Source organism: Brienomyrus brachyistius, chromosome 23, assembly GCF_023856365.1.
Source record: "Brienomyrus brachyistius isolate T26 chromosome 23, BBRACH_0.4, whole genome shotgun sequence".
Taxonomy (NCBI): domain Eukaryota; kingdom Metazoa; phylum Chordata; class Actinopteri; order Osteoglossiformes; family Mormyridae; genus Brienomyrus; species Brienomyrus brachyistius.
This window is the reverse complement of record NC_064555.1, coordinates 14,012,010-14,033,217: the sequence shown is the minus strand read 5'-3', so window position 1 is coordinate 14,033,217 and position 21,208 is coordinate 14,012,010. Positions and strand designations below refer to the sequence as shown.

At 46.4% G+C, this 21,208-nt stretch overlaps 1 protein-coding gene across 2 annotated transcripts in view; it reads right to left on the bottom strand.

Moving 5' to 3' along the window:
• The window catches only part of LOC125718625 (semaphorin-6D-like), a 105,161-nt gene that overhangs the window by 27,448 nt on the left and 56,505 nt on the right, over positions 1-21,208 (bottom strand). For both annotated transcript variants that reach the window (XM_048992545.1, XM_048992544.1), the window contains exons 4-8: positions 6,423-6,660; positions 4,400-4,514; positions 3,738-3,795; positions 1,967-2,023; positions 1,682-1,783 (exon numbers count right to left, since the gene is read on the bottom strand). In XM_048992545.1, coding sequence (XP_048848502.1) covers positions 1,682-1,783; positions 1,967-2,023; positions 3,738-3,795; positions 4,400-4,514; positions 6,423-6,555 — 465 coding nt within the window. In that variant the 5' untranslated portion in view covers positions 6,556-6,660. The remainder of the gene's footprint in view (positions 1-1,681; positions 1,784-1,966; positions 2,024-3,737; positions 3,796-4,399; positions 4,515-6,422; positions 6,661-21,208) is intronic.

Below are 21,208 nucleotides of genomic sequence, written 5' to 3'. Positions count from 1 at the left end.
CATAGCGACACTCGCTAATCCTCACAGGAAGTGAAGGCTGGGAACGGAATGCAGAGCGTCAGAGAGAGAGAGTGGCTGCGTGGCAAGATGCAATAAGCTTCGCTTCCTACCAGCGCCACCGACAGCTGCTAAGGTGCCCAGCACGGGCCAGCGTCCGAGCCAAACCCCGAGAGATGCTATCGCTCCCTGCGTGCAGCAACACCCACACCATAAGTCCTTAACCTCTGACCTCTGGCTCTACTTCCCTCAGAAGATGGGCTGTGAGCGCCAGAGTAGCTACGCAGGTGCACAGCGGCACCCACCAAAACAAACGGCTCAGGTTACGCCAGGGGCCTGGCCACCATCTGCAGCGTCTCGCAGGAAACTTTGACACAGCAAAACAAAAACTGATTCAAAAAAGACTCCAGTGACTTTTTTTCCATTGGCTTGAATCTGAGCTGCAAAAAAAGACTCTACTGCCAAAAAGACACTTCAAAGATTTCATTTTTATAGATAGATAGATAGATAGATACTGAAGGAAACTGCAGGTTAAATAAGCACATTTAGATATGACATTAGATATGTCATTTAGATATGAATAGACAGTGACAATACATAATAGGTAACAATAAACAGTAACGATGCAAAGAAACGTATCGTACAGGATACTTTAGTAACGGTTCAGATATACTCACTATTATTATAAACTGGGCCTTTGCTGATGTGGGCAGTATTCAGAGGGTGTACCGGCCCACCACTGGCCCACCACTGGCCCACCACTGGCCCACCACTGGCTCACACAGCCTGTGGCCCAATTTGCCTTCCTGCTCCTCTGTTCCCCCCGCAGGCCCACATTCAGAAGCCAGCTATCATTTTTTGTGAAAAATGCGCCTGGTGGAGTATAACTTGTGGACCCCAGCCCCCCCCCAAACCCGCCTTTCTCCTCGAGCCTCACACTGTGAAAGTGCACTGCAAAGCCGAAGTGGCAGGACATGTGTGTCCCGCCCCATGATCGAGGTGTTTGTCAGGCTGGCCGATCCACGACGAGCAACGCGGGAGTGCGGAGCATGCGGGCGGCATGGATTACGATACCCAGCTTTTGGCTTGGATAGGGGGTGGGGGTGATTTACGGGGGGGTCCGTACTCTGAGTAGTCAGCTGCACTGACCGCTGGTTGACTTTGCACTAGATACATATTTTTTCTTTTTTCCTGAATTTATGGACTTGCCCACACTTCTCCTCTTCTAGAAGCAGTCTGTAAATCATACCATTATTCTCATACCCAGCCAATATGTAGCAGAAAGGTGACGCAGGTGAGACGCCATAACCCCGCACTACGCGTCTGCCTTACATAAGTGACAATGAAGATTATTAGACATTATACACTTTCCTAGAACAGAATAGCGACACCTTATTGATCGTCATGGGGAAACTATGTTTTTGAAAGCGAGGTTGGGGGGGGGGGGGGGGGGGGTAAAGCACATGGTCAGCCAGCCTATACAACGATCCCCGGAACCACTGGGGGTTAAGGGCCCGGCTCGAGGGGCCAACGGTGGCATCGGTACGTCGAGCCTAGGATTGGCAACCTTCTGATCATGGATGCAGAGTCGCATGACATGAAGGTTAGCCAAAGCAGGACTGTTGGGGGTTGGCATTTGTACTGAGTAATCCTATGAATAAATGCGACATGGATGTTCACGCACCTTGTAATTGCGGCAGGTGGGGTTGAAAGCATTGGTGCCGCAGGCGAACAGCGTCTCGTCGTCTCTGGGCACCAGAACTTTGATGTAGTTGTAGCACTCGTCCTGCAAAACACAACATAGGCCTCCTCAAGAGCATGACCCCGCTCTCGACATCTGCCCCCCCGCCGACCGGCTAATTCGCTTGGCCAGACTGGAGCCTCTGCCTGCGCCGGGCTTTCCTGTGCGCGCTTAGCACCCAGCCGGCGGTGCCATGCCACACTGTGCCGCACAGATCCTGCTACTCACGCTATTCTTCCCCCTGACTGTGCACTTCTCCACATCCTTCGTCTTCCAGGTCAGCTTCTGTGACGGAAACAGTGTACGATTATCCAAACCGTGCCGTGCTTCCAACTAGGCTTGGACGGTATTAAAAATCAGAATCGCTCATTTGTCACTAATGTTGCTTTGAGATGACATGAGAAACAGGAACAATCAAGACAATGACAATCAATATGTGACCCATCACCACGAAATGAGTCTTATGGGTGCAGTTCTACCAGTGCGACTTAAGACTCATTTCGTGGCGACGGATCACATATAATGAACTATATACATCAAGAAAATACAGTAATGTGCTTGGTGAAGGTAATGTGTAAAGTGCAGTGCAAAGTAGCAGCAGGTTGGTTAGATGGGGTGGGCAGGGATAAAAGTAATTTGATAGTATTTTCATAAGAACATAAGAAATTTACAAATGAGGGGAGGTCCTTCGGCCCATCAAGCTCGTTTGGAAAGAACTCAGCTAATAGCTTAAATTTGTAAAAATCTTATCTACCTCTGATTTAAAAGAACCTAAGATTTTACCTTGCACTACACTGACAATAAGACTATTCCATACACTAACTACATGCTGAGTAAAGAGGTGCTTTCTCCAATCCAGTTTAAAACACTGTCCCGATGATTTCCACCTATGGATAAGAACTTAAATGCAACACGATTCCAGTATTCTGAAATCTTGGAAACTTTTACTGTATACTGTGGTGTAATGTCTGAATGCTATGATGATATGAAAAGGTAGATAATGCCCAAGCCTAGCTCCAATTCACACCTCTTGAACCAGTCATACTGTGAAGTTTTATAGCACTGGGGAGAACAGAGAAAACGCAGGAGAATCCCTTTAAAACTACTGGTAAACCGGAGGGTAAGAAGCAGCGTTCAGGGTGTTGTTAGAGCCGTCATCCCGCTCTCAGAAACTAAAGCTCATATTAGGTGAGCGAGACTCTGGAGTAGGAGGGGATCCATCAGTCTAGTTGTAGGCTTTGATGTTCTCCAGACCCCAGAGGCTGCTGGGGCAGTTTAGAGACTTTGGGGTCTCCGAAGTGGGAAGAACAGAAGCAGGGAACGAAATGAAACCTGCAATCTGTGCAGAAACTTAGCGTGGAGCTCTGAGGCTCGTTGTGTTTCTTTGACGGGAGTGGGATGTGCTGACAGCTAGTAATTATGGGTAATGGAGCAGGCAGCACCCCTCACTTTTAAATGCCTATCGACGACAATGGACTGGGTGATCTCCGAAGGTGCTTCAGCCTCGGCTTTCACCCCCGTCACATGACCGTATCTTGCAAAACAATTGGACATCTGTATAATTTAGCCAATGCAATTTGTCAAGAGCGTTGCATTTCAGACCTATCCAATCATCATTATCCTTTCCTTCAAACCATCCACTGCCCCACCTTCCAATCACTTAACCTGTACAGGATGATGGGGCCATCCAAGCCATCACGGGGCCCTTAAAACCGGCCCTTAAATGTTTCTTTAAGTGAATGCATTTCACCTTCGAGTACCTACCTGAATGTGGTCATAAATATGGCTCTAATGGAGAAATAACTGACATCATTCTTCACATGTCAATGCTGATTTAATGTAGTAGGAACTGTTTTCTTTGATGTTGCAAGAAACATTATAAATGCATTGTTTCTCTCAAGCCCTTACACCATGCTGTTATCTGAAGGTCACCCGGCCGGCCGGCCTTCGTAGTATGCGGAGTCATTCACAAAAAGCAAGCGTGATGCTATTACAGTACCTGCTGGGGAACAATCTGCTCCGTCGAGGTACTGAGGTTGACCGCAAACACGTGATCCCTGCAAAATGGACGAAAAACCATCAGTCCTGAGTCTCCGCTGATCCCCTTAAGCAGTGCAACTTCACGGTCAACATGACATAAACCAAGTGACACATTTTCAGAGCTTAATATGACCGGCACGCTCCTCATTTTCGAGGATAGCGGACAGTGCAGGAAACATGATTATTTTATTGACCTTCCCTCTATTACGGATCAGACTTCTTCTAAAATGAAGACCGTGAGGTGGGTATATCACAGGTGGTCATTGTTTTTCTGTTGTTCAACAGGATAGTGGTACTATTGTTTGAGATTATTGTTTTACCATTGTTTGAAAGAATTGTTTTAGCGTTGTCTCCAAAGATTGTGTTACTGTTGTTTGAGAGTATTGTTGTACTGTTGTTTGACAGAATTGTTTAGTGTTAATAGGATTGTTGTACTGTTGTTTGAGAGTATTGTTGTACCATTGTTTTAAAGGATTGCTTTACGGTTGATTTATAGACAGCTATAGCCTATGGAGCACACCTAGAGCTTACTGGAGTATATCAGCTAATTCCTGTTTTCACAACAAATACCCTCAGAGAATCAGGCACTGAACTGGGGTAGGACGAAGATTCAGGCACTACCTGGCTGCTATGTAAAGCATGTGGTTGATTCGCAGCATCCTCTGGAAGTCCAGGCCCAAGCGTGCTGTGTCGTTGTCCGACGTCAGCCCTTGAAACCCGGGGTGCAGCTGGGAGTCTGTAGGTGAGGCGGGACACCATTCCAATGACACCATCCGCGCATTAACTCAACCAAGGTGGACCGCATGTATAACCAAAGGAGATTTCTTGGGGAGACACATTCACATCCACCTCTATTGGCATTTTGCTGATTGAGTACCTGGAATGTCAGTCTGCGGCTGCATTAAAATTAATCCTATATGACAGGCTGATCAGAGATTACTTTACTTATGACTGCCCTGTGCCATTTGCTTATAAAGTCAGGCCGACCACTCCAAGACACCTCTGGCAGGATTCACATTCAAGCCATGTACTTCCTGAGGACTGTAGGCCTGGCGTTTCAAAGTCTTGGTGCATTTCTAAAAGGTTTATAATAATGTGAGTGGATCCCGGTATTAAAACTGTGATTTTTTTTTTCGCTGCAGAAAATTAAGTGAGACAGAAGAGCCTTAGGTGCTGCTCCATTGGACAGGGGGACACGGGAACAGGGATGGGGGGGGGGGGGGGGTTAAGATAATAGCAACCAGAAGGTGCGGCTAAAATCTGATAAAGAACTTAAGAACATAGAAACAAAAGTACTGACCTCTCTTTGTAAAATAAGTCCAATTAAATGATTAAGGGATTAAATGATTAGTGTCTGATTAAGGAATTAAATGATGAGCTGATTAATAGCACGAAACACAAAGACATTTCGTCTACTACAGATGCCGAATGGAGCTGAATGCGAGGCACCTTCACTGAGGAAGAAGCAACAGTGAAATGCTCATTGTCTGCCCTTCGCTTCGGCTCAGCCATTTGATCTTTCCACCTGATCACAGCCAAATGCTGCTAATCCAAAGCAGTGCACTCCCCCCAGACTCCCCAGGCCCTCTACTCCTCCACTTTCATCAGAGATCGCTTTCGGTTCAACGACCAGCTTCTTGCCAATATCCTAATCTAGTGCTTTCTAACCCGGTCCTCGGAGACCCATAGACGGTCCACGTTTTTGCTTCCTCCCAGCTCTCAAGCAAAAATATGGACCATCTGGGGGTCCCCATGGATCAGATTGGGAAACATTGATCTAGGATGTCCGATGATACCTGAAGCATTTAATGACCGAAACAGCAAACTGATGTAATTAATGCAGGGGTACGGAAGGAGCCAGATTAGTTTTAAATAGAGGGTAATTCAGAAATCTAGTCTGTTAAGAATTTAGAGTCTGACAGGTTTTCCACTTTTATAGTCGGGAATACCTTAGCATGGATTTTATCAGACTAATAATACAGCAAGCACACTTTACTCAGGTTGTCATGGCCAATGCAATGAGGGGGGGGGGGACAGCGACCTATGACCAGGCATCATTGCATTAAGGCACTCAAGGTCGCCCCCCTCTGACTAGAGGCAGTGAGATCAGCGGTTCACCTTCCACATAAATTGTAGTCTGTAGGAGTCAGTCCTTCTCTCTCTGTCTCTCTCTGTCTCTCTCTCTCTTTTTATCCAAAGCACAATTAGAACAGACTAATGCAGGTCACACGATAGGGGCCGGTCTTGTGTCCCACCTTGATTGCGGTTTAATTATATCTCACAGCTTTTCCTTGCTTAAAAGTTTTGCCCGGTGGTGAGCAAACACAGGCTGGCCTAGTTTGCCTAATGAATACAAATCAATATATCATTTCCAGGGACGACCCTACGCATTGCCACACATTACCAATATCTGGGAGCACCGCTGATGTGTCACTGATGGAAAGCAGAGACAGGGTTACTCACACCTCTGATTCCAGGGCTGCTTCTATTTAATTACACCCTCTGTCACACAGTGAATGTGGCCAACTTAGCAGAGGTCATAGTAGAGGCTAGATTTTCACTTAGTGACTGTCAACTTCTGCATGAATAAAGGGGTGGTGTCATCGCATGCTGACGCACCAATCGGCAACAGAATTATACTCACGCTGCCGGCCGACAATGTTGATTGGCTCCAGGTCTTTGGGGAAAGGCGTGGCCGTGGAGGAGACGGACAGGATGCAGGAAGTAAGGGTAAATACTATGGCAAGGAATGGCTGCATCTTTGGAACTGGCACCATGTTGGACGGAGGGAGAGGGTTACTGGAGGGGGGGTGGTGACCAAGAAGTAGTCCTTGTCCGAGCTTCAGAAGTACATTGTAGATGTCAGCTACAAGAAAGTCGCTCTGTCAAAGAGAATAATTACAACACAGACAATCAGACCATGGCCCAGATGCACAGAATGGCAACATTAAATAAGACTGACGGCGTTGGTGACGATTGAACGGTAAATTAAATATCATCAACGGGCTGCACATATCCTCTGTGTATCAATATGCCATATAAGCCTCCTGTCAGATAATGGGGGAGACATTAAAAGACGAGGCTTTATCATGAAACAAAAGGGTACGAAATCAATATGAGTCACCCCCATAAAACACCTTTATGTACCATCCCTGAAACACAGACTGTGAATCTGGAAGGTCCCCTACCTGCTGAAGAGCAGATATTAGCTTTTCCACTGCTGTTATGTAAGCAAACTATGAGTGTGGAGATGACCTCCTTCCTGTCTGGTCATTAAATTACGAGAGGAAAAGAGGCCCTGTCTGAACAGCCACGGTAATGTCTCTCTCATGGTTGATGCCGTAATCATATGAGATAAAATAGACTAGCTGGCTTCTCAGCCAGGTGCTACAAACTCATATCTACACTCGGTCCGGCAGAACAGTAGAACCGAAAGGGCTTCTTGACTATGTCTCAAGAGCGTCGGTGTCATTGGGTACATTAGCCCACCATTCTGTGCCAACGGTCCAGCGAGCAGTGCTGTGCCAAGGAGTATATCAAGACCTGCTTCCTACCAATCACGAGGATGAAAAGAGATGGAAGAGCACCAAGACCTACAGACCTAACCAGGCAGCAGAATTGCTGTGGCGAGCACTGATGCTAGCTCTATGGAACTCATTAGCTCTCCAAAGAACACTAAATTGAGATGTTAGCATGAGTGGCTCTGAAATGATCCAAGACTTGCCCCCGCTTTAGGATTAATTAGCATGCGGCCTCATTTGCATTCAGCCGAGATACGGCATTTACTGATGAGGTCAGGTGATAATTCTAAAAGCACGTAAAATTCAGTAGACTGGTGTCTACTTGAGTTTGCATCATGGAGTTGGAGTACATGACCTTGAGGTAATGCTCCTCAAGGTTCTCTTGTGTAAGTCCACCTCCATAAATACACTGCGTGAATCAGTTGGTCCAGCAATATATTTAGAATATATACTTAATTATATTCAGACTGCATACTTGGAATGAGCCTGTAACCTATTTCATTAGGACACTTATTTGACCCAAGTGGATGGATCCTCATTCTACTAATGAAACTGTAAATATTTCAAATCACTTTTGATATGAAGTAAATTGTTCTTGGCCCATTCTTGGCGTAACCCTTCAGTTGCGGAACCTTCAAAGCTGCGAGTAACGGACTCGGTGACCTTAGTATGTAGAGAGAGCCTCTTGAAGCTCTCTCACAAAGCCTTCGAACGGGCATGATCGACGGCAGGCCCCCTTTCTGCGGCATTATAAACCCAGCTGTATTTTTGATTGCTTCAAAACAGATATGCACGTCTGAATGTATTTATGTCATGCGTCAGCCCATTTGAGTATGAAAAAACATTAAATCGATGAGCATTGACCCCCCCATACTCCCCTGCCCACCTACATCCCGCTCGTGGTGCGTGTAAAACACCCAGGACGCCGATATTGTCTCTAACATGATCAGACACATTAGCCCATACTCTTTACAGGCCATTAACTACCACCCAGCCTGCCCATTTCACAGGCTATCACGTAGCGGGGGCGACGAGGGGGACCGGGGCCAGAGCAGTGGCAACCGAGAGACTGATGGTTTTCACTTCACCGAGCTGTTCCCTCCAACAATCACAAAAATATTGACGGAAAACATAATGGAAACAGTTACACAACATGCAAATATATTTCACCTCTGACGGCATGTTAAAGCACAAAAAGGACATTTACTAATAATAACAGAGTGGTAAATTAATGTGTTAGGGACTGGAAAAGACATAGTAAACAGGTATATATTATGCATGTCAGGATATGTATGTGTGTAATCTACTCGGGACAAGCCTTCCCCTTGCAGGGGTTTTCTACCCGAGGTATATGACTCCTTTGGGGGTCTGTAGAACATTTGCAGGGGGTCCACAATGTATTGCAAATTGTCGAAATGTTAGTATAATCATCTGGTTTATGCAATATGAAAAATATCAGAGGAGCCAAAAGATTTTTTAAGGCCCTCAGTTATTTTTTCACTTACACAATCACCCATTAATGGTAGGGGGGCCCAGCTCTGGGCTGGTTTAATTTTGGGGTCCCTGGATTCAGAAAGCTTGAAAACCCTTGTTCTTTTGGTGAAATAGTGAAAAATGTAGCCCAGATAAACAGGAGTAAAATTCAGTCGGGGAGCCACAAATACGGTGTCTAATGTGACTCTATATAATTATCCCAGACCCTGGAGTTGTTCTCAACCTACTGCCCAAGCCACAGCAGCTTAGTGGTTCCTGACCAAAAGTCACATGACTATTTGCATGCTTGATGGTGAAGACAATCCTCAGGAGGTCACCGATCACCTTCAAGCTTACTGTACTCCTTCACCTCCGTTAGGCGTCTGCGGAGACACAAAGGTTCTTCGCAGCGGAGAGTCTGTCTGTGTGCTGCTCAGAAACTCAGATCAAGCCACTTGTGCCCTGCCCACCCGCTGTACCCATTCCAAACAAGCTGCTTTGACGATCGGTAACTTCTCCATGGTAATTAGACCGACGGTTTTGTAAATGCTTCTGCGCGGTGGCGGCGAAGCCGAAGAGGATTAGAGGAGAGAGAGAGCCATCTCTGGCAAATGGCCCTGCAGGAGAACTGCTGTTGGTACGACAGTCTTTATGAGTGATTCACAGCCGTTATTAGCTGCGGTGCCAAGGCGGCTTAGCTAAATGAACAGTGGCTTTTCAGAGGCTAGTGCTAATCAAGGAGCCCCAAAGGGTTCAAGATAGTCGTTTACAGTCCCAAACACTGTCGGTTGTCGGTCTGTGAAAGTTTCAAGGACATTGCTGCCACCGAGAGCTACAATTCCCCCGGAAGGTAGAAGACAGTGATGGTAGGATTATGAGGCAGAAAATATGAACAGAATCCAGCATCCAAGGCAGAATAATCAAATTTATTCAAGCAGCTCATAAGATGGCTTAGCATGGAAGGCTAAGGATATATGACAAGTGTCGCTACTGGAGACTGGGAGAAGCATCAACTGTTTTCTTTGGTAGTCTACATAGACGCCGACTGTGTCAATCCTATGGCTAACCACATGCCATCCCTAACCGGCTGCCAGAAGGCATTCTCTGTTTCATAGAAGGTGAGAAGGGCCTTCATTTTGACAGGAAAAGCCAGTGCCCCTTCCTCATCAATGCCACTCATCTTCCTCGTGTCAAGCACCATGTCAGATACATCCAGGGACACAACATATGTGGGTTACTGGCAGACTCCTCCCCTCATGGGCTTGTCAGGCAGCCATCACCTTCTCCCTATAGAAAAGCCTACAAGCACTTTCTAGGCCTGACCCTTGACCTGATGTTCCAGCAAACTCTTTCTTGTCAAAGTCACCGTATGGAGATTGCTAATCCTAGTTCTTGAAAGAAGATCCCTAGATACAAGAAATTTAAGCTGTAAATGAAGAGCTACGAACACCAATTTATCAAAGAGCGGCTGAGGCCTACACCATCTGTAGAACTTTCATAACCTGCGGGACACTTAAAAGTGGAAGTAAAAACCCAGTTATGAGTAAAGACCCATTGGGAGAGTCAATGTGGACACAAGGACACAAAATCAGAGCTGGTGGTGAGGTCTATCCCTCACATGTCTTTGAACATTATTGCCGCTTTACAGTCATCTCAGCAGCATGAATGGATTTCAAAACTATATATTGGCAAATAAGCATACCATAATCTACTTATAAGAAAACATACAATAAGGTACGAACACAGCATATTTTCTGAAGCAATCAAAGCAATTGCTGCAATGCAACAATGCTTTAGGGAGTGAATATAATACTTTTCTTCTTGGCAACGATCTCGACGGTATTCACAGCTGTAAGCAAACCCAGAGGATGGCGACATGGACGAGACGGAAATCGATTGCCATCCTTTTGAAGCATTTGACTGGGATTTTTTTTTCGATTTTGCTGCTGCCCTCGCCATAACCTGCACCACCCGCAATGCCAGAATAAGGACTGATTTGATTTCGGGGGACCATGATGAGTGAAGCTGTTGCCTGGAGACAGAGCAGTCGGCTATTGCAGGACATTCCTCGCTATAAAAACATAAAAGTGTGTCCGGTACCAATTAAAGATCCAACGCGTCCTGCTCAATGGGCCTCTCTCATTCTAATACAGCTGCCTGCCACCCAGAGCCGTGCAATACCCCTCATCAGGGATTCACAGAGGTATCCGCGACAGGCGACTTCAGTGTAGCCAGTCAGAGGTGGGTGTGAGAGTTGTTCCACCTTCAGAACCCCTGTTTCAGCTGACTAGAGTGGACCACCGATGCTGCAGCCCTGGAGGTCTTTGAGGGAGGTGCCAGGGGAAATTCAGGGGAGCAGCAGACTGGGGGGAGAGTGCTAAGAAGCAACAAGCCACTCCCGGCTTGGCCACTAATTAGCGCACTGGGGACCTCCTTGACGACAGTCGCATGGATCCACGCTATAACTCTGGCAGCTGGAGTGGAAAAATGTACACTGCTATGTTTTCATTTAATTTAATTGTGCTTGCAGTGAGGGGGAACACAAATCCATGGCTGGATGTAGGGTAGGAGAGAGTATTTGTGAGCATGTTAAATAATTAACTGTATGAACAAAAAAAACTATTACTGGTGATACCATTAAAATGGCAACCTTGGTTTTGTTTGAAACTAAGGAATTAACAGCAATTAATGTTCAAAATTAGTCTTAATGCCCCCTTAAAAACAGGTACATTTATGCAATTAAATCTAGTCTCGTTAGACAATCACTTGCTCGTTCTGTCAAATGTCTGCTGGCCTAGAATTAAGTACGACTGGCGAATGCCTTTTAGGATCCTTCAAGAAACTGAAGCTCTACCCAAAAATTCAGTCCAGATACACTTTAAGAAGATGTTGATTTTTGTCTTGTAGGAGCCTGAAGTAAACCTTGTAGAATCTGACTGTGCCGAGGAGCACCATAGTCCCAGACAATCCACTCCTATCAAGTATTCCATCTGCGAGCACTAGTGAGGCTCCGTGGGTAGCCTGCTCATTAAAGCCCGACGGGTGCCCTAGGAGCGCAGCAGTAAATATATATGTATGTGCTTCAATTGAAAGCCAGTGGGGCGTTTTCTCCTCCTGACAGCTCCACATCCACTTATGAAGACATCTCCAGCCTGCTCTTAATAGAGCTGAGAGTTAGGAGTCTGTTATTACCTGTACCCCCCAGGGAGGCAATTGATATGGAAGAGAGGAAGAGAATGTCCCAGCGACAGAGCAGCTGGGCAATCAATCAAACGCCCAATCAACCAGATATTATTCAGTTTGAACGTCCAACCAAACCACAGAGCAGCATGGCTGATAGGTGTCCTGTGTTTTTCTGCTCTCTGGGACCAACTGGCGTTTAGGTTACGTTACAGTCACTGTTTGTAACTTGGGGCCCTTGTTCTCATCTGGGTGTTGTGGTCAGTGGTGAGGACACGGAGTCTCTGGCTAATAAAAGCGATCGCTTTGCTTTTCTGAACCTCCCAGACTGTCTGGTGAAACCGCATCCATGCGGCGCATCGAGTCCTGCATGCTGTTGTCGCTGGCTCGGTACCCTGGCTCTGGCCGATTAAAAAAAATAAAAAATCGTCTTGATCCTCTGCAAAAAAGCAGTGGATGGGGCCAAGCAGGGGCTCCTTCTCTGCACTACGAATCGTCCCCATTACCATCCCTCTGATTAGTCACCCGTTAGACCTGCTTCTTCTGCTATTCTTTCCTGAGAGCCTTTTCCAGAAACGCAGGACCAGACCGATGGACGCACAATGGCAGATTTCTGACGCGGGTGGTATTTCCCGAGCTGCTCTGTGTCATGCCCGCTCTTTCAGGTTTCCCGAAAAATGGCTAATACCTAAGCCCATGGCCTGTATCACAGAAGTGCCGCTTATCAAGATGGGACTCAATTGATGGAGGCGGGCGGAGGGGGATAGGGAGGAGGGTGGCAGAGATACAGGCACAGAGAGACAAACGCCATGCGGCTGCTCTTTCAATCTCACAGCTCACCTCATCATCTCAAGCACAAAGAACCACAACAACAGTCCTGGATCAGCGATGGTGCCATTCTAAATCCGATATCAGCTCTTCACAGCTGTTTTCAGAGGTGGGCGGGGGAGGCATTCAGGTGAAATGTATTATGGGAAGCATTATGGTACTGGAGCTTGATTATGAGCTGTCATTAGCATTTAATGAGATAAGGAAAATGTTGATGGATAGTATAATTAGGAAGAAAAAAAAACAAACACACCGGTAACTTGAGTGCCTGTCACTTCCGCCTGCTAGACTGCAGGAGCATGTATGCAGGTTGCAATCTGGTGTCCCAGAAATTTTTTTTAATCGCTATACAGTGATGCGAACTAAAATGTATCTTGTTCCCTTCTGGGGAAAAACCAGAAGAGTTCATGGGGAGAAGAACACCTCAGTACTCGCCACAAATTTCACAATATTTGTGGAACAAAGACAATACTGTCTTTAGCAGAGAACCTCATGACCTTCTGCTTAATTTCCCACGTTTTATCTTTGTCTTTCGTCCCACCAAAAAATAATCAGGCTTTAAATCTCATTCTTTCTTAGCTAACTAAAATTTAGCTCCATAGTCATTCAGTAATGCCAATAAATGATTGTCACTTATTATGTCACTCAAAGCAGGTTTGCTCAGCCATTACAAACAGTCCCTTTAGAATTTGTAATAAATGTTTAATATATCCAACATATTTTTTTACTTTATAGACCACACCATGCTTGGTTAGGAAGTCCCACCCCAATACGGTGTTCTTCTAGTCACCCAACAAGATGTATGTAACGTTTTGGAGAAAGTTAACTTTGTACTGTATTATTTTTCATTTACATGTATTCCAATAATAATTCCTGCTTCCTTTTCTGAGAAAATACCAAAGCCTGATTCAGCTGGAACATGGGGTGGCAGGTAGGAACAGGACAGCCGACCAAAGCCAGATTCAGTCAAATCACTGACCTGACTCAGTGACCCATTTACATACGCAAACATATTTTGCATGGACCTTACTGAACTACTTAACTTTGGGATATTACACATGCTTGTCCTGGGTAGACCTGAACCAGCTGTCATTTGAGGATTTACATTCAGACTGCATTTTACCGCTCTCTCTTAAGCTAGCTGCACTGAAAATCTAATGCAAAACAGGCAGCAGAGGATACTACTGCACCCGTGCCCACTCCAGGAATCATTCTGACTTTATTATCAAGCCCATAGAGAGAGTACAAATACGGCACTGAGCTTGGATAATAGAATATGATGGGGGGAAAATACACTTATACAACTAAATGGATCTTTCCAGAAGATGTTGCGAGAATTCAATCAGGCTAAAAACTCGGGCAGTTCTCAACGCATAATTCAAGGCTAATTTGAAAAAAAAAGACCTGAAATGAATGACAGGGTCATTGTTCTCCGTGTCTGTAGCAGGCATTGGATACAATGGGTAATCTTTTCAAATTAATGATTTTCCAATTGGCTCGGTCAATGCAGACATGTCAGGCGATAAAGCAATAATGGCGAAATTTGCCGTGCGCAGTTTTAGCCATGACCGTGCCTGATGGCCTCAAATGCTTCATCGTCGCAATGTTGCACCTCCTGCTCTTCCCATAAACTGATACAGCACGCATTTGCTGCACCCTCCGCTCCATCCATGGACCCAGTTGGCGTAGCAACTGTGGTGATCGCCGTGGCGACCTACATCAGGCAAGAACATGTCGCGGTGGGACTGGATTGGATGCCCACTGGCATCAGGAGTCCTTCTGGCATCACTGACCAATTAACATAAAGTGTCCCCACACTTATGACATCACCTCAGAGCAGAAGGCCCAGGCTGCTGAAATGATGTAAATAATTGGCTCCCGTGTCCATGGTGATCCCAGAGGCATCACTGCTTCATAATGAGATAATGAAGACCAAAGTTCCTTTTTCACGAGTATAGCAAGGCCCAGCGAACCGTTTGAATAACGATGATGATGATGATGAAAATAATAATAATAATAATAATAAGAACTGGGTTATTCCCTCTGGGAATAGGGTCTGAACCAGCACGACCCTGCACAGGACAAGCAAGTATGGAAAATAAGAATAATAAGATGAAGATGGATAAGAATATAGCTTCATTTCCTTTGGGCGTAAATGGGTTTTTGCTCCTCTTTCAGTGGCCACTGCACTGAAACACCACAAGAAACACTAAAGGAGCAGAAGAGGGCGCCATCTCCAGCCTTTGGGCTGCAGACCAAATGTCTTGTTCAAAGAATCTTGGAGGTGGGGAAGAGGCCCTGCAGAATTAGCCCCTAAACCTCTGTCCTCTATCATGGGACGGATCTGACAGCCCCTGATCCCCCCCCCCCCGCTAAGCGTAATCCCCCATCTCATTCCGAAGCGATTACGATCCCCCATCTTCCTGAAAGGATTTTAATGATTTTAATGGTTTCAGTCATATTCCTTGGTAACCCCCTTTCCTTCTCCGTAGAAGATGCTTGCTGGCACGATGCCTGGGATCTTAGACAGAGAGTTGAGAACAATAGCATGCGACCGCCAGAGCTGTGCTGCAGTGCGATATGGTTTTTGGTAACATTACGGCGGAGGTTGGCGCTCAGGACATAAAGGAACAGAACACCAGACCGCAGAGGGGGTACATTCCACAGCACGAACACTGAAAGCGAGACGCGACAAGCCTCGGTGAGACAAATAGCCCATTTTGAAATGACAGTAATTCCATTCGCCGGGCCCGGCCTTTCAGGGGGAGAGGAGGGGAGAGAATGGGAGATGCCCGGGCAAACAGGGACTGGCGAACTGGATGTCGGTGTCTTTTGTTGTGCCTCTGCACTGAGCCTGGAGCTTTGAGCACACCTACAGCAGACAAATGGGGGAAAAACAGGCCCATTTATAACCTGCGGAGAGCAGCCGCTGTATGCCGCGAAGCCTCAATGGTGATTCCATCGGGCGCGAGCGCGTGATGGATGAACTTTGGCCGTCGGACTTGACGTTCTCATTAGTCTGTGGGCAAGAGGGAGTGAGGGAGCCGAGGCTGGGAGCCTGAGTGCATGAAATGGCGTGTGCATTTGAGGCGCATGCATGTTTTATGCAAATAGCGAAGGCCTACGTGCTCCCCACAGACCAATCTGTTACCTGGCTAAGCAAAAGAAGTCCTGCTTATATCGATCTGATAGGAGTAATATTTCCACAAAAACGGCCGTGCATACCAACATGGGCCAGAGCAGGTAATGCGTAAGCAAGGCAGCACTTTGAGTGACCTTTAACGGAAAGTTCCAGAAAGGAGGGAACTGGAGAAAAACATGTACCCAGTAAAGCAGCCCTGAATGACGTTTCCCACCAAACCACAAAGGGAATCCCCGAGAGTGACACGCTGACCAAAACGCACCATGGACAAGTATGAAAAGCCAGATGGGACGCTGCCACTTTAAACCGAAGAGGCCGGCAGAGTAAATATGGCAACAGAGTCCGTGGTCTAATCTAGCTTTGGGTATTGCTCATGATTATCGCCTATGAGGTGTCACGTTAATTATTCTGAGTTGACATTAATAAAGAAAGGTGGAGGGGGTGGGGGCAAAATATTTCATATTAGAGGAAAGAAAAAAAATTGCCGTTGCTAGTTAGCCTGGAATAGAATTAGACTGACAGTAATTAGGGGAAATGAGAGAGAAGATGTATGGAGTAAATCACGTTAATCAGGAGAGCCTGTAGCAATAAAGAGCAGCTAATATGTCAACATCTGCAGTGGCCACTCAACACAGTCTAATAAAGAGATATATTGGTGTTGCCTCGAGGGAAATAGCCAGGTAGGAGACAGAGGACTGTGCTGATGGTCGAGTAGAAAAATAAGAGCATTTCTTATTTGGGTGAGCTTAAGCAGCAGATGTGTTTGCTGGCTAGGTGGGCTAATGCCCAGCAGTGCTGGCTTTTAAACGCTGGGTTGAAGAGGTACATGATGTGACGCGGATGCTTAGCACGCACACTGGGATCCTCGTCTGACGAGGCCCCGGTCACCAAGCTTGGCCCGATCGCGGCTTCACCACTAGAACTTGGCTACAGTTCTGCAACGCGAAAAAAGGAAATCAGGCAAGGTTCACCGAGACGTCATCTTAAAATGCGCTCGTTGCCAAAACGTGAACCTGGCCCACGGGACCATATTCCATGACCGCATCTCTGAAGCTCCTATCAATCATCTCTCCATCTGTGGGCCACATATACCCAATCAGGCTTGGAGCAAAACAAGCCACCCATTGGCTGTCATGTTCCATAGCTTGGGTCATTATCTATCATTATTTGAATTCATGGTGCTCTAGAGGTCTTGTAAATGTTAAAAAAAACAACAGGATGTCACCACATCCCTTCAGATGTATCTGAAGCTAAGACAGCCTGCTCTGGTGCTGCTCTATTGAAGGTCCTAGAAGATTGTTCCTCCCAAGCAACACGCCTGCATGTACTTTCCGTTCCATGTTGCTTTGGGTGTCTCAGTAGGAAGAGAGACTTCAGATCTCAGTGGAATAGGCGTGAGAGAATAGGCTCTTCAACAGTTCTGGCTCCCAGCCGTCATACAATCATCCATGTTGATGCCATGATGCTGTTGCTGTCACATTCATCTCGGCACCACAGTTGTGTTCCATGTATTCCATGTAACACTGTGCAATATCGTTGATCATGATCATTATCTTGCAGCAATGCTACAGCTATCAACTGCTGCCTTTTTCAGGTGCAATCATTTATGTCATGTGCGATAATTCATGTGCAATAGTCCTCATACTTTTCTATTGTGTATTTATAATTGCTATATGCAATTTATTTTTATGTTATTTTATTTTTGTGTTTTTATAGAAGCTTCTACAGGATCCAAACATCATCTCGCTTGCACAGTGTTGCGCTTGCACAGTGACAATAAATATATATTGTATCTTGTATCTTGTAGAGTGTTTACTGCTTTGTGCTGGAATCTACAAGCAGGTTTGCTGCTGTAAGTTTACATGGCAAAAGGGCCGTTTCTGCATTAATGTTCACTGGAGAAAACAAGCTCTTTTTAAGCCGGGCCAGAAGTAAGGCTGCTGCGGGGCTCGGTGTCATGCTTCTGCTCTCAAAGCCAGCTCACGATGAATGAATTCACCCACCATTCCAATGTGGACACAGAGGAGCAGGTTTTCCCCTGAATCAAAACACACGTTCTTCTAAAACAGCAAGAATAATGACATTTCGATAATATAACCGAGAGCCGAGCCTCTCTAGGCTTCCATTTTTCTTCCTTAAAGTGCTGCAAAGTGAAACTGGCATTCAGTACATCCTTACTTGTCTGGGATTCCTTACACTTGTCAGATCTCACACTGCAGAGCCTGTTGACATGTAGCTACACAAAAAGCTGACCATTCAATCACAGAGGGGTTACTGGGGCATCAAACAAAGAATGTCAGTGGAATTTGCTAGAATACCAACTGATAATAAATGCAATCACTGTCCCACTCAACCCTCAACCATATCTGAAAGCACATGCAGGTAGGCGGCGCCAAACTGACACGGAAGGTGAAGCGGCTTCCAGAAAACAACCAATGCCTCAACAGTCATGGATGTTAAGCCGCTATTCCCTGACAAGCAAGTTTCCGTTAGGCCTGGGTCTCCCTGGAGAGGGAGCGGCAGAAGGGTTGGGGGGCGGCGGGGTCCCGTAAATAACCCTCTTTGTCGCCGATCCCCCAGAATGCATTTTGCGGTTTTTGCAATCGTCTGCCGGCCCCACGGAACGTGATTTATGGAGGCCTGTCGCGGCTTCAATCCGCGGAATCTCCCCAGCGATTCCCGAGGTCACTACAAAGGAATACTTTGGGAATAGGGCCCGCGCAAAGTTTGCGCAGTCAATGCGGGGCTTGTTATTGAGCCAGGATGGCCTGTTTCTTTCCCAGCCCCTTCCCTGACTTCAAGAAGCCCTTCATTCAAACGATGGGGGGGCGGGGGGGGTGTTTACGAGGGCCAAGAACAGCCGGCGTGTTTCAGCTGGTAAGGCAGCGGCTTGCGTGTAAACAGCCAAGAAATGGCTTGATGGCTGTGTGAGCTTTACATGCTTTTTCATAGGAGAAGTGATTCATTTTGCAAGGAAAAGCGGCTCAGCGCCCCCCCGTGACTCTGACATGCGGGTCACTTCATTATACGACGGATTTACATTTAAGCATGAGGCAGCAGAAGATAAAAAGCCGACCATGATCATGAAAGAAGCAGATGATTAGTACTTGATCTCTGATAAATGGACAGACAGATGCAGTAATTTTGTTACAGCTTTTATTCATGAGGATGGACTCCTCAGCTGTCTGTCTCTCTTCACTGTTTCTCTCTCCCTCTTTTCCCCTGTCTATCCTTCTCTCCCTATTTTCTCGTCCATCCCCCTCTCCCTCTTTTGCCCTGTCTATCCTTTTCTCCCTCTTTTCCCGTCTATCCCACTCTCCTTCTTTTACCCTGCCTATCCATCTTTCCCTCTTTTCCCCTATCCATCCCTCTCTTCCTCTTTTCCCCTGTCTATCCCTTTCCCTCTTTTCCCCTATCGTCCCTCTCTCCCTCTTTTCCCCTGTCTATCCTTCTCTCCTTCTTTTATCCTGCCATCCCTCTCTCCCTCTTTTTTCCTGCCTATCCATCTTTCCCTCTTTTCCCCTATCCATCCCTCTCTTCCTCTTTTCCCCTGTCTATCCCTTTCCCTCTTTTCCCCTATCGTCCCTCTCTCCCTCTTTTCCCCTGTCTATCCTTCTCTCCTTCTTTTATCCTGCCCATCCCTCTCTCCCTCTTTTTCCCTGCCTATCCATCTTTCCCTCTTTTCCCCTATCCATCCCTCTCTTCCTCTTTTCCCCTGCCCTACGTAGCTTTTCGTTCTTTATTTCAGCCCCACACCTGTATACTGCCACAGGCTGCTTCATCATGAGCGGGAAAAGCAGCATCCCTGGCAGCACATGAGCAGACGGGTTTTAGTTTACGAGTGACGAGTTAACGGCATTGGCTCGCACGTCGCCTGCTGCGGCCATACAATGACAAATTCACGAGAGAATCACAGAAAAAGTCCCTATTCAATGTCAGTCTGTTTTAGTGAATAAATTGCTGGGTGAAATAAGGTAACAACAGGAATGTGCTGGCTCTCTTTTTAATTTCTGGAATTTAATTGTATTAGTCCCTGAGTGCTACTTCTAGTTAAACCGGCACCAGCCTCCTTTTTAGGGGACGAAAGGTCACAGCAGACTTTTACTGAGGCATCTTGCCATTCATATATAAGCGTGCAAAAACAGGGCATGTTTACATGAACGATGGGAAGGCGGGGAAAACAATTGTGATGTTAGTCATGCAATGGCATCTCGCCCATCAGAAAAAAAGCACATCACTCCGATAAATGAAACCAAACATCAAAGACTGTACCGACTTTTTATATTCAAACCAGTAGAACTGGACTCGTGTTATAAGGTTTTATGCGAGTACTGAATACATTGTTACAGTCATGGGTTTGTTTTTAGGCTGAAAGCTGAACATTCATAGTCATGCTGGCAATGAAATTCTACCTTCATGGTGCGATGATTTCAAAGAATGGCATAAGTTGGAGGGTAAAAACACGCTGCCTGAGAGCACGCGTACGGGGAAAGCGCTGGTCACGGCAGAGCTGCTGCTCCCACTGCCGTGATCTGCCCCTCCTGCAGGGGGCGCCGCATCTCTGCGTCAGATAAGTCCGTATCTTCTTATAACAGATGAGCTCCCGCAGTTCATTGGAGCTGACAGACACGCGACTGAACGCCTTCTCTGCATGAGCGTTGGGTTCCGACTGGGCGGGATAACTGTGACGCCAGTGATACGGGTGCGTCACGCCTGTGTGCATGACACCCTGCGGAAGGCAGGACAAAGGCGGCGACTGTTCCATTATATATCAATCGGCTTGATAGTAGGGAAATGATTATCCTCACGTAATAACAGCTGTTCACACAGGATTATGAAAACAATGTAATTTGGAAATATTTAACACAAAATTGAATAAATTTGGAGTACAGGTGCACAGAAAAGGCATAAAAAGGCTTCCCACTGTTCACACTGTACGTGGGCCCAAGCTAATGTAGGGAAAAAAGAGAATTTAATGAACGGTTCATTCTCTTCAGACACGGAAATATAACATTGACTCTCGTGAATGAAATAAACTCCGGGTGTATAAGTGGTCATTTGGTGACACACAGTGTCCGTGTGCAACATGAAAAGGCTAAAAGCTCAGTCATATTGGAAATTCGTCGCTGCTCATTACCGATCTCTGAAACAGCAGGACGGTGGAGGTTGTGTGGCTTGGCAGACCGAGCGTCCCAGGAGGGGGCGAGGGGGAGAAGGGACCTTCCTCGCCTTTATTCTTCACCGTTTAGCTGCCGTACATTTTTGCCTGAAGTTTCTTCAGGCCCC